The sequence below is a fragment of the Mustela lutreola genome, chromosome 14 (assembly GCF_030435805.1).
Source record: "Mustela lutreola isolate mMusLut2 chromosome 14, mMusLut2.pri, whole genome shotgun sequence".
NCBI lineage: Eukaryota > Metazoa > Chordata > Mammalia > Carnivora > Mustelidae > Mustela > Mustela lutreola.
In genome coordinates this window covers 215,871-229,349 of record NC_081303.1, presented here as the reverse complement: position 1 = coordinate 229,349, position 13,479 = coordinate 215,871, and the positions used below count along the sequence as shown (strand labels likewise).

The following is a 13,479-nucleotide window of genomic DNA, read 5'->3' as shown; positions in this document are numbered from 1 at the left end:
CTGAGAAGTCATATAAGTCAGTCTCTCCCCAGACAGAGAGGTGCCTTCTTGCCTCAAAAGTGGGTTTCACCTCCCAAAAGAGGGGTTTGCTCTGAGGTTTGCCAGGAGCTCCCCAACCCCACTCCCGCATATCATGTCCCACCAGGAAAAGTCTACTTCCTGGCTACAAACCACCACTTCCCCAGCCTGTCCGTTTCTTCTTTACTTCCTTCTCCAGAGCTAGGGGCTGCACTGTTTTTTCAGTCGTTTTGACAAAGAAACTTCAAAAGCAGTCACTGCCAATCAGCAATCCGTGCCCCGTGCAAAAACCCCCACAACGGACAGGCTTCCTGGCTGACTGAGCGGTTCCCTCCCAGCCCCGGCTTGGGAAAATCCCCCAGCAGCGACTACCCTGCTCCCTTTGTAGACCGGAGGGCCTGGCCTTTCCCCGGCCCCAGCCACACAGGAAGTCGCTCAGGTGACAGTTCAGGGCCTCTGCCACACACCTTCCTTCCTCAGCTGAGAGGACCTGAGAGAAGGGCAGTGCCATTGTCTTCCCAGAGCAAAGTTCACACTCGGATTTGGCCCCCAAGCAGCAACAGGCTTTTAAGCCTAAGGCTTGCTTTGCTCTTATCCCCAGTCCATTTCTGCAAGATACCAGATGGGTCTTATGTCATACCCAACCTCCAGCCTAGGGGCTGAGGCCTCCTGTACTCTCCCAGAGGAGGGAATCCACTTCTCAAGCCACTGCTTTGGGAGCCTTCATTCACAGCCCCCCCCCCCCAAGCTGAGCGCCCCAATCGGGGCCATCTCCCTCCTCCGCCCCAAAGCTGTAGCCAGCGGGGACAACCCTGATGCTCTGCTCTTGGAGCGCTTGGGCAGACCCGGAAGCCATCTGTGGAGCTTTGCCTTGTGGGCTGCCTGCGCCCTTCCCCAGCCCTGATCTGCACGAGCTTCCCAGGCTTATCAGTGTTTCTCTGGAGGGCGGATCCCACACTCTAAGGCACCCTGAAGACGACCCTGCTCCTCGAAGACAACCAGTGCAGCGGGATGTCTGAGTGTAGGGTGCCTGCTCAAGACAGACCCAGAGCCCTGCAGAGTCACAGGGCTTCACAGGCCCAGCCGGGGTCATGGCTCAGGAGAGCCGGCCAGGCCTCCGGGGCTGCAGAGCCTGCAGCGGGACCGGAAGGACACTGAGTCGTGACTGCTGCGGGCTACAGCCCCAGGAGCAACCTTCTTCCTCTGGATTGTGGGTGGGAATCACCTAAGCAGCTGTCGAACATTTGCGCCTTCTCCTTCCGCCTGTTCCCAAAGTCCCCTCCCGCGAAGACCGGCTCAGGGCTAGACGTCCGGTCTCTGTTTCCAGGGGAAATGGGCGGAAGCCTCGGAAATGGGAGGAGGGCGGGACAGGGGAGCACAGCGGGCGCCCCTGCACTGGGGGGACGCCCGCACCGCACCGAGGCCGGAGGCGGGAGCAGCACCAGGACCGAGCCGCAGGGAAGCGGGGCGGGGTGGGGGGCGCTCACCCCGGGGCGCCCCGCAGATGCGGCCCTAACCCTCTCGGCGGCCCGGCTGGGGAGGCAGGGGCTGACCAGGTGCGGGGCCGGCTGCCCCGAGCCGAGCTTTCCCAGAGTTCCGGAAGATGTGGCGGACAGAGAGGGCTCGGGAAGCGGGAGGACTGTCCTAAAGGTCACTGCTCCGTCGGGAGGGAAGCCCGGAGCCCGACCCAGAAGCGCCCGCGGCGCCGGGTCTGCTTCTCGCCCAGCGCCCGCCTCTTCAGACCCTGGGTTTCTGCTTCGCCACGATTTCTTTTTCTTTTTTTGGCCCCGCATGTTTGCCCGCGCGCGGACTCACTTTCTAACTCGGGGGCGCAGAGGTCCTGAGGCCAACACCTGGCGCGCCCGCGGCCCCTGCCCCGCGCGCCCTCCAGCCCGGCGCCGTGCGGTCGGGGCGGGGGTCGCGGGCGGCCGGAGCCCCGCAGCGGCGCCCCCGCGCGCCCGCCGCCCCGCCGCCCCCGCCGCCCCCTGCGCCCGCCCGCCGCCCCGCCGCCGCCCCGCCGCCCCCCTGCGCCCGCCGCCCCCGCCGCCCCCGCCGCCCCCCTGCGCCCGCCGCCCCGCGCGCCGTACCTCCATGGCCTCCAGGTGCCGGCTCCGCGGCGGCCGCGCTCGCTGTGCGCTCGGCTCCGCGCCCCGGGCCCGGCTGGGTGAGGGGCGGCGGCGCGCGGCTGCCTGGCTCGGGACTGCGGGCGGCCCGGCCCTGCGCGAGAGCACGAGGAAGGGGGAGGCCGCGGGAGGGGGAAGGGGTGGGGAGCGGGGGAGGGAGGCCGGCGATCGGGGTTTAAATTTAGACACAAATCTAAACAGATACTGTCCCCTCCCAGGGCAGGACTCGAGCGGGGGAGTCGCGACTCCATTCATCTGCCCAAACATGGGGATGGGACAGGCGCCTGCCCCGCGCCCGCGCAAGTGTCTGCGGGACCCTGGGGTCGGCCCCGCGGCCGCCCTTCCCCAGCTGCCCGCCCGCTACAATGCGCTCGTCCTGCCCTCAGCGCCAAGCCGCTCTTCCATTCTCGTCACCTTTTCTCTTTCCCTCCTTGACGTGCGACCTCCTCGTGCGAAAGACACGGCGGCGTCCAGGTCACACCCGGGGTTCCGGGCATCCTTGCGTGGGAGTGGGAGACCCCGCATGCGGCTGCGTCTCTCAGGCGGGAGCTCTTCCCACCGAGCCTCCAGCGCTCCGCGTGGGACCCACGGGACCCCTTTCCTATTTTCATCCCTTATCCTTCCCACGCGCAGGGTCGCGTTTGCAGGAAACCCCTCTCGTTCCGTCCGCCTCTCGGCTGTGTGCGGGGCGGGGTGGGGGGCACAGGGACTCCAAGCAAGGATTTTCACGTCGCTTGTAGCATTACATCTTTTTCCCTCCCCCTGATTTGGTGGATGCATTGGAATCTGTGGGAATTTCAGCTCCCACAAGCTGCTCGCTAAAGGGCCTTTTCGCCGTTCCTATTAAATAGAGTAAAGGGCGGGACCCTGAACCTCGGATTCCAGATTCCCGGAAGACCCAGCACAGCAGCCCTCCCGCAGGGCTGTCCCAGCAGAGGCTGAAGAACAGAAGGAGGCTGCGTGGGAGGGGCTGGTGCGGGACCTGGAATCTGCAGGAAGTTCTTTCTCTGCTCCCAGCGTGTGTACTGGCCGCCAGCTCTAAGGGCCCCTTCTGGATCCCCCGCCCCCTCCCCACTCCCAGGACGGAGAGAAGAGGGGGGAGATGCTTGCAAGGACTGCGAATGGAAGGGGACTGGCTGGCAGGGAGAGGCGCCTCGGTGTCCCGCCTCGGTGTCCCGCCGCGTAGGCCAACCCTGCTCCCATCCCCAAGGCCTCACCCATGGTCGCGCCCAGCAGGGAGGGCGAACAGTGTCAGAGAGCAGCAGGAGGGTGGGCGACAGTGAGCCCTGTTAGGGAAACCTAGGGAGAATCCCGGAAAGCAAAGAAGTGGAGAGTTTGCTCGCAGGAGGAAGGACTGCTCTAGGACTGCTCTGATGCAGCCGTTCCTTCCAACACCACTGGTGTCCTCTGGGCACTTAGACTGCTGCTTCGGGTGCCAGTCTTAGCAACATGACCTTCTTCCCATCATAGAACCTGCCAAAAGCCTGACTTTCTAAAACATGAACAGCCTAAATGCCGACGTGTTTTCCAGGTCTGAATATAGGGGCAAGACCTCAATTTCGGAAACGGACAGTGGGTTGAATTCCAGCTCTGCTACTTTCTCGCTGGGCTTCCTCTGACAAGTCATTTAACCTCTCTGATCCTGAGCTTCCTCACGGATACAGTTCAGTCGGCCTCTGAGAAGAGTAGCTGTTTTAATACTGCTCAGCTTTGTGTACAAGCTCAAATAAATAGTGACCAGATATTTCTTTTATTTCGGGCAGGGCATTCTGGGGGCCCATGAAAGGGCCCCCTGCCCCCAGGAATTAAGGGTATGTCCCCTTGGCAGCAGGGAAGGACATCTCCTGATACCTTACAGGGAAGGACACCTCCTGATACCTTACAGTAGGCACTTGTTCCTGTGACCGGTTTCCTTTCTTCCTTTTAAAGGTGCAGGACTGAGCGGGTGACAGAACAGTCTCTTACCATGTTTCCTAACCCTGACTCGTGGGGCCTTTGTCTCTCCACCTCTATCTCATCTTCTGCTGGGCTCAGAATGGGGCTGCCCCAGCACAGGTTTCTGGCTTCAGAAACAGGAGGGCAGAAGTGCCTACCCACCGGAAACCGTTAGGCCCAGAGAGCGTCACAGCCGCCCAAGTACCTCGCAGCTGCACCCACGCCCTGCTCACACCTTCCCCTGCCCATCGAGAGCCCATGGCCCAAAGCGCAGTCAAGCTGCACCTCTGCCATGTTCTGGGGTCTCGGGACCTGCCGAGTGGAAAGCGGCTGTGGGGCTCTCTGGGGCTCTCTGGGGCCCAGGCAGAGGCCTTCACTAGAGGAAGGAGTGGAAACCAGGGAGAGAGGGGTGGAGGACAGCATAGCCCTGTGCTCACTTCAGCAGCCATGAGCATGTGTGGGGCTGTGCTCCCCTTCTTTCTCCCTCCTGCCCCTCCAGAATATCCCCAGAAGCCAGAACGGACACAACCCAGCTGGTAAATACTCTATTTTTGCTGGGTCACCTGGGGTTGTGCCTTGCTGCTCTTGTGACAGCCTAAGGGGAAGGGAAAGTGGCTCTGAGAGGGTTGTTCCCCTTCCTCTCTGGGGGGCTCGTTGTCTCTCATCAGGACCCACTTCCTTTACTTTCTCCCATGCCTCCTTCAGATACCCCTGCTGTCTGACCAGCCAAGCAGTAAGTAGAGGCCAGTGCAGAAGGAAGTACAAAGAACACCAGACACGTAGCTGGGGCAGGGGAGTGTGTGTGTCGTGGAGCCCTTGTTACCATGGGCAGCCATAGACACAAAGCAGGTCCTTGAGGGATATCTGGTGAATGAATGAGTGCGTAAGGAAGTGGAGCAAATTAGGAGAATCTTTGTCATCAAATCAAAGACAAAGCCCCCAGTGAAAGAAAAGACCCACTGGGAGAAAAGATCATGAAGACCATGGTAAGTTAAGCAGTAACTCCATGAGTTTTTGAGCAGAATTGTCAAGAGCTCAATCAATCAGTTCTTGGTGGCGACACCATACTGCTGATCATCCGTTTCTAAAATGAAGAGCAAGAAACAAATATTCTTTCATGACTGCAAATATTAACTCAAAAAAATAATATATACGCATGCACACACTTCAGCTCTAAATTCTGGGAATGTGGCAAAAACAAAACAACTAATTTTGCCCTAAGTGACTATCATTGAGGAATAGAGTTAAGAATGCTGAAATGAAAGCATAAAGGCTTAGGGGTTTTGTGTGTTAAAGGAGTGACAACGGAGGGTTTCCCAGAGGCAGAAGATGGAAGGGGGTAGCTGTTTCAATGCGTGGAAGGTAAGTGGAGTCTGAAGGCAGCAGGGTGGCAACAAGCCACAGGGAAGATGTTCCAATGTGCAGAAGACTGTCAGGAGGGATTGGAGATGGCATGGGGAAGGCTTTGACTGGCCCTTCAGGGATCAGGAGATTGGCTACATAGGGAAGTTGAGCAAATAAGTTGATATAGTGAGGCCTATGGGAGCCAGGTTTCTGGGCAAGGGAGGTACAAACATGTGGGAGGCGGAAGGGACTAGAATGAACTCTGGTGCTGGAGTGGATGGGAGGTAGTGGTGTGAAGGCATGGTTTGCAGTCTGCAGATGGCTGTGGACATCAATGTATATATATACACACAAGTATTTCTTAGTTGAAGCCACCGATGGAGCTGAGGGGCAGTGACACCCCAGCAGCAATCAGTGCACACAGAGCCCAGATCTTGGTTTCTAAATACCGTTCTCCACTAAAGGAACCAGGTCTTGTGGAAGAAAATGGCTGATTATAGGGCTGGGGCAGATAAAATACGAGATTAGCCTGGAACATCTTTTTTTCACAGAAAATATGGAGGTTCTCAATGAATGACAGAGGAGTGTTAAAAGGACCAAGAACTCTGCAGGAGTTCCCCCTGGCAATGTTGGGATAATTTGGGGTAATTTAAGAATCGGAAGAAATAATGGTAGCGATGAGGTGTAACCCATGAAATAAAATAGAAGTTCCTGACTCCAAACTAATGACCAGGTGAGTCAGCGGAGAGAAACCTCTCAGAACATCATTGAACAAACGGGACAAAGATTGGAAGAAATTTGCTGTATGACAATCATCATAGGTATAATTTCAGGTAAGAAATACTACTGGAGGGGCCCCTGGGCAGCTCAACCGGTTAAGGTCTGCCTTTGACTCAAGTCACGATCCTGGGGGTCACCAGTGGGAGTCTGCTCCCCAGCAGGGAGTCTGCTTCTTCCGCTTCCTCTGACCCTCTCCCCGCTGTGCACACACACTCTCTCTCAACTAAATAGATAAAATCGTACAAAAAATACTATTGGATGCTAAATCTGGAGGGTAAAAATGAAATGAGGAATGGGATTTTCATAATTTAAAAACATCCCCCTTACAAGATACTCATTAGTTACAAAAGGGAAAAAGCACATTCACAGAGAACAAACCTAACAGACATCATATTAATCAAGTGATTGAAGTAAATATGACCAACGGGGGGACAAATTGACATCACATGCTACTCAACAGGATACAGGAGCCTAAGATCGCTTCTGGAATGTTCTTGCCCAAAGTGCATAGACTCAGTCTAAAGCTGAAGAAACACTGGAGAAGCTAGATAGGAAGATGTTCCTCAAAGTGGTCTGTTCCTCAAAGGGTCCTAGGCTGAAGGAGATGACAGTGACAGGACCACTGTTCAACGTGTGGTTCTGGTCGGCTCCTTCGACTGTATAGTCAAGTAAAGGGTTATTGTATATACATTATATACACATACATACACATCATGGCAATGTACGCTTTAAGTATCTTATAGTGTTATTAGTGAATTATGCCTCAGTAGAGCTGAGAAAAAGAGAAATTATTAGGATAATTGGCAAAACTGCAAGGAATCCTGGGTGAAGGATATGTGGGGTTCTTTGTACTTAGCTTTTCTTGATGTTTAAAGTTATTTTAAACTGAAACATGAAGGAAAAAGCTGGGGGGGGGGACTGAACTGTCCCATTTGTTTGATTTCAGTGGACTCCCTGCCTAGTCCCTCCACTGTCTGTTCCTCTCCATTCCACCTCCACCCCAGACATCCCCAGGGTGGCAAGGGCCCCGGTGTCCCCAGTGTCCCTGATGCTGGAGAGAGAGAACAGTCAGAGAGCACCTAGTATGACAGCAGAAGGAGATGGGAAGGGGAGAGGATCCAAGCCTTCCTTGGCACAGCTAGCTCTGTGTGGCTGTAGCAAACTCATGGATCTTTATGATTTTGGGGGAGAGGTTTAATTGAAGAAGAAGAAGAAGAAGAAGAAGAAAGAAGAAAGAAGAAAGAAGAAAGAAGAAAGAAGAAAGAAGAAAGAAGGAAACAACCAAAGAGCCAAACTGGACCGAGGGAAGTCTGTGCACACCCACAGAGACCCCGCTCGCCTCCAGGGCCCCAAAGAAGGGGCTGGCGTCCGAAGCTGCAGCAAGGGCCCGTCAGGGATTTCCCAGGGTGGGGCAGGGGAAGCCCAGCGAGTGCACTGGTCTGATTACCCATGCCAAGGAGCAGTGTTGACAGAAACCTGAAGAGGGTGGTCTGGAGGCCCCAGCAGACTGTGGGCTTCTTCTGAGGCAAGTTCCATGTTTAGGAGGGAAAATCTTGTAGCCCTACAAGAAACTCAAACCTTTTCAACCTTATTGTATCATCCCGAACACCTGAACCCCAGCCTCACCTCTGGCTGTCAATTAGAATGACCCAAGGAGCTTTGGAAAAAAGTATCTATGCCTGGGCCTCACCCCTAGTCAATAGGGAGTGACACCTGGTAATAGTTTTTTTTTTAATTAAAAAATATATTTTTTGAAGATTTTATTTATTTGAAAGAGAGAGAGACTGTGTACCCCACCCAGAGATGAGGTTGGGGCGGGAGTCAGGGGGAGAGGGAGAAGCAGACCCCTGCTGAGCAGGGAGCCTGAAGTGGGCTCAATTCCAGGACCCCAATGTGGGCATGATCCCAGGAGCCCAGGATCATGACCTGAGCTGAAGGTAGACCTTGACCTGCTGAGCCACCCAGTACCTCCTGCCTCCCGGCCTACCCCGCCCCAGCCCTTTTAAGCTTCTGTAAAGAAGTAAACCCAGAATAGTCTAAGACAAGTGAGGAAAAAAATTTCTTCTTTCCAGAAATTGGTTTAGAGAGAAATAAGTGAGATTTTGGTTAATGAGATTAAAGGGGAAAACTTTATGATTTCTGATAAGGACACAGAGAGGAGGAGATGCCCTGTAAATATGGGGTATTTTCTTATTTAATATTATCCCCAGAACAGGAGCAACCATTTTGCTACCATGAGAAAAGCTGGGAAGAGCCCAAATGCAAGCTCCATGAAGACAGACTTTGTTTCTTTCTGGTCAGTGTCGATCCCATGTACCTAAATCAAGGCCGGCACAGCTAGGTCCTCAGTAAATATTCACCAAATAGTCGTTCACCAGGGACTGCTGAGGCACTGACCCGGCCAGTTGTGGAGGGACTATCCCCTGATTTCTTCCTACGTGAAGTGATACATTTCTTTGTGGTTTAAGCATTTGAGTACAGTGTTTTGTTATAGCTGAAAGCATTCCAATGATTAAGATAGATACAAACTTACAAGAAGACAAAGTCAGACTTACATACCAGCTCGGGCAAAGCTGCATTCCTCAAAAAAGTGTTCAGCGGAGATAGAGAAAGAGCCGGGCATGGGAGGGGGGAGAAGGAACGCACACACCCACACGCACACCCACGCGCACAAACAGAGGTGGGAGAAGGAGGCAGAAGAAGAGAGGGGCGACCTGAATAATACCTATTGGGGAGGAAAAAATTTAGTTTGAAAAAATTAGAGTAATCACTGTCAGAATTTGAAGTGTCTTAATTCCTATCTGAATTTTGGGCATCGGATGTGGCTAATCCTCTATCGTTCCTTATTGTCCCCTCCCAAAGATTTTATTTATTTACTCATTTTAAAGAGAGAGTGAGCACAAGCAAGGGGAAGGGGGGAAGAATCTCAACCAGACTCAGGCCAAGAGCAGAGCCTGACTCAGGGCTCCATCCCACAACCCATGAGATCCAGACCTGACCCAAAACCAAGACCCTCAACAGACTGGGCCACTCGGGCACCCCTATCTTGCCTTCTTCTTCTTCTTTTTTTTTTTTTAAAGAGCTTACTCATTTATTTGGGAGAGAGAGTGCATGCAAGCGGGAGAGAAGAACAGAGGAAGAGAGACAGGCAGACTCCACACTGACTGTGGGGCCTAGGGCGGGGCTTGATCTCACGACCCTGAGAGCATGACCTGAGCTAAAACCAAGAGTTGGGTATTTAACTGACTGAGACACCCAGGCGCCCCTCTTTCCTGATTCTTAAAAGGAAAAAGAACTAACTTCTTCTAGAAAAAAAGGGAACCTATTTACAGAATTAAAAGTACATATTTTTAAAGTGTATTTTCATAGGGTAATTCATATCACAATTTCTTTTAGGATATTTTTAGTGATGTTAAGTGCTGTTGCAGTTTTGCCAGTAAAGGCATTTACTAATATGAACCGGCATCTTGGATTGGGCAGGAGTTTGTCCAACGCTGGAGGTTACCCACATGGCCTTCAGATAAACACCTGCGATGGTTCTGAACCGTAAAGTGAAACGGGTCATGAGGAAGTGTAGTGCCCAAGTCCCGCCTACCACCCGTCTCCTTTGCGCTCTCTACATGGACAACAGGAGAAGAACGACTTCTTTCTTTCTTTCTTTTCTTCGAAGGGATTTTATTTATTTATTTGTCAGAGAGAGCGAGCACAGGAGCAGGGGGAGGAGGAGGCAGAGGGAGAAGCAGGCTCCAAGCTGAGCAAGGAGCCTGAAGCAGGACTCCATCCCAGGACTGCAGGATCACGACTTAAGCCAAAGGCAAACGCTTAACCAACTGAGCCATCCAGCATGCCCTAAGTGGAAAATGTTCTGCACACTCCATGCTCATTTTTCAACCCCAGCAAAGTGCACATTTGCAAAAATTATTAAAAACCTGTGTCCCCACCTGTTAGCTTCTCTTTTGCTCTTGGAGCAGTCTCGCTGTTCACCCTTTTGTTAGGACAGAAAGCTGGGAATCATTCTTTTTTTTTTAAAGATTATTTATTTATTTATTTGACAGAGAGAGAGATCACAAGTAGGCAGAGAGAGAGAGAGGAGGAAGCAGGCTCCCTGCTGAGCAGAGAGCCCGCCACAGGGCTCAATCCTAGGACCCTGGGATCATGACCTGAGCCGAAGGCAGCGGCTTTAACCCACTGAGCCACCCAGGCGCCCCTGGAATCATTCTTGATTCTTCTCTCATCTTTACCAGTAAAGTGCTACCATTCCAACTCCGAGACCCCCAGCCATTGAACGTGAACTCACACCGTTTCCTGACAAGGCCTCCACTTACCTCTCTGGCCCCTTCTTCAGCAGAGAACACCCAGTCCTCAACACTCCAGGCGTCCTGAACTGCTTTCAGGTCTCTGAAAGAGCTCTGTCTTCTGCCTGAAACACAGTTTCTTCCTTTGCCCAGAGCAAACCCTTATCCATTCCTCAGTCCCAGGTCGATCTTCCTCCAGGGAGTAGGGTCCTGAGTAGGGCCCTTCCCCCATTCTCGGGCCTCCCCCTGCCCCCAGAGACAGCTTCCCACTCACGCCTCCTGCCTGTCCTCTTCCTGTCTTTGAGAGAGTTGCTTTCTAACTGCCTGTTTGCTTCCTTTATCCTCTCCTAGAACTTGACACTTAATGAAGGCACATTCTGTTCTCCTTGGTCAAAGTTCTGTGATCAAGGCCAGTTCCACTGTGGTGAGTAAATACATGTTGGAAGAACGAATGGACACGGGCACCCAAGCAGAAGCAGCAGCTAACCCACACGGCGGTCCGCTTCCTCAGCGGCTGCCGACAAACGTAGGAAGAGCAGAAAGAGAAGACATTGAGGGAACACGGAGGGTTAGGAAGGTCAGCATGGAAACCGGACTTCCTGGCTCCCCCTGTGTGACTTCGATCAAGTTACATAACCATTCCCCCCCATTTCTCTGTCTGTGAAGTCATAGAACTGATCCCATAGAGCTGTAGGGATTAAGTGAGTTAATACGTGGGAAATGCTTAGTATGGTTGCTGGTGAGTCGTAAGCGTGATGAGAGCTGGAGTGTTCCTGATACAGTACTGTTGGGAGCGGCTGCCGTCCTGTGTCCGGAAGAAGACACCATCGCTATGGCCAGGGTCCTTCTAACGTGCATCCGTCATGTCCGTCTCTCAATGCCAAGCCTCCACTGATGATTTCCACCTACTTCTATGAAGTCTTCTGCTTGGTGGCAGCCTCACCTTGGAGGACAGATGCATCTTTCTCTCATTTCTCCTCATTTGTACTGTATTCGACAGTTCTTGGATATTCTAAGTTCGGATTCAGTTCTGCATTTTTTTGCTTGCACGTGCCAGAAAGGCGGGGGAGGGGAGGAAGGGGTCCCGAATCTCAATTCTGAATAAATTTCACTATCTTGAGTGGTGTTTCTTCGTCTTGGAAACTAGTTTTAAGGTACCTTCTCTTAAATAATGCATACATTTCATGGATAAGAACTATGGGTTTTTTTCTGGAGTAGACAAGCATGAGACCTTTTCTGAGTGTTGCCACTTACAGGCTTGTTTACGTGCCGACCCCAGAGCCTGAGGCTTCCTTGTGACTGACTTACGGTTTTGGAATGCGTCGTTATTACATTTCGTACGCTCGCGTCTCTGTTCGCTTTCTCTGCTTCCCCACCTGGGATGTACTTGAGACTTTCTTGTAAAAGATCTTGTTTTTAAGTAATCTCTACACCCACTGTGGGGCTCAAACTCACAACCCTGAGGTTAAGGGTCGCGCGCTCCCACGGAGCCAGCCAGGTGCCCCGTATCTGAGACTTTTTAAGACTTTTTTTTCATCTTGCTGATCTTTCTAACCCTTGTGTTACCTCAATGTTCTCCTCTTCATAATGACCAGTGTCATTGGGCCCTGTGAGCCCCACATGGAGTCTGGATCTTAGAAGACTGTCATTTATCTGAGGAGGCAGTAAGTAGTAGACCCTTGAACATTTGACTCAAAATTTGAACAAAATATCAGGATCCTAACTATCCTGAATAATTGTGAACACTGGCAGCCACTGCGCCCCGAGGAAGGCCTGCAGACAAGAGGAAGAGGCAGCCGGCCTGGGGTGCTTGGTGGCGTTGGGGTGGGGAAAGAACTATGTGAACGAGGGGCTCAGAGAGGCTGAGGGGTGGTGGAGAGGGACGTGAGGGCTGGTCGGATGCCAGCTTGGACAGTCCTCAGGTCTGCAAAGTGTGGCCCGCATGGGGCACACGCTGGCCCTCTGAGTAAGCATTACCTTTAAACCCATCCTGGGGTCCTACTACGGGGCCGGCTGCGCTGCGAGTTTTGTTCTGGGAGTGCTTTGTGCTCGGTACTTGCTTCCGAAAAACAGGTGATTATTGGTCTTGAGCAAAATTCCCTCTGTTTTGTGTTTTTGTTTCTTTTTGTATGTGATGGGCACTTCAGGCCAAAACAGAGAGAGAGACAGGGGTGAACAGGAAGAGAGAGAGAGAGACAGGATGACCACGCACCTGGAGTGACTGAGGGCAGAGGAGCCACCCCCCAGGACTGGGGACCCCAGGCCCCTAGCTGTGTGCTTCCTCAGGAGTGAAGCAACTTAACGATTCTCTTCATTTGAGATTGGGTCTCATCAGTCACCCAAGGAGGTAGTAAGGAATTCCTAAGGAAAATGACTGTAAATCTCAAATGAAAATGGGTTAGGCAGTAAATCTGATCTTGCACAGCCCAGCTGGCCATGAACGAGGGAGAACAGCAGCCTCCCATGGGAGTCACACAGGGAGATGCATGCATTTCTGCTACCCAAAGGGGACCGGTGTGGGTGGCAGCAATCGGAGCCGCTTGGGGGAGGGGTGGAGAAGGAATTTGCATCTTGTGGCTTAATCAGATCTGAAACCTGACATCCTGTTTTCTGTAGGTTGGGCACACCAGTAACTGAAAGCCTCCCGTGACCATGGCCGGCCTCAGGAAGTGAGTGTCAACAGCCTTGCGGAGGGGAACCCCAGTCCTGGGTGGCCAGGCCTGCAAAGGGGTCCCCCTGCACCCCGAGCAAGACCCCGCCCTCCCTCTACCACAGTTCTAGAGCTCCAGACCTCACCCCTCCTCCTCTGAGACTTACCAACAGGAAGTTCAGTCGGCTGGAACACTCTGTTCCCTTGACATTTTTGTTTTAATTCTGCAGCTGTGTTTAAGGCTTCATGAATTCTCTGTCTGGCTCTGTCTCTTGGGTCTGTTTCTCTGCGTGGTGCTTTTTCTCTCACACGCATGCCCCGAGTCGTGGTTACC

The 13,479-nt window shown here is 53.0% G+C and overlaps 1 protein-coding gene and 1 long non-coding RNA gene across 3 annotated transcripts in view; one reads left to right on the top strand and one right to left on the bottom strand.

Annotated features, from left to right (window-relative positions):
- The window catches only part of RCSD1 (RCSD domain containing 1), a 60,361-nt gene extending 57,445 nt beyond the window's left edge, over window positions 1–2,916 (bottom strand). The window contains exons 1-2 of one of the 2 annotated variants that reach the window (XM_059146855.1): window positions 2,556–2,916; window positions 2,106–2,235 (exon numbers count right to left, since the gene is read on the bottom strand). In XM_059146855.1, the coding sequence (XP_059002838.1) occupies window positions 2,106–2,235; window positions 2,556–2,752 (327 nt within the window). In that variant the 5' untranslated portion in view covers window positions 2,753–2,916. The remainder of the gene's footprint in view (window positions 1–2,105; window positions 2,236–2,555) is intronic. The other variant, XM_059146853.1, reaches the window with a different exon arrangement.
- Window positions 2,917–5,019: 2,103 nt separating this feature from the next.
- Window positions 5,020–11,522, top strand: LOC131815171 (uncharacterized). The gene is made up of 2 exons (XR_009347600.1): window positions 5,020–6,253; window positions 10,445–11,522. It is a non-coding gene; the product is annotated as an uncharacterized LOC131815171 (long non-coding RNA).
- Window positions 11,523–13,479: the final 1,957 nt, after the last annotated feature.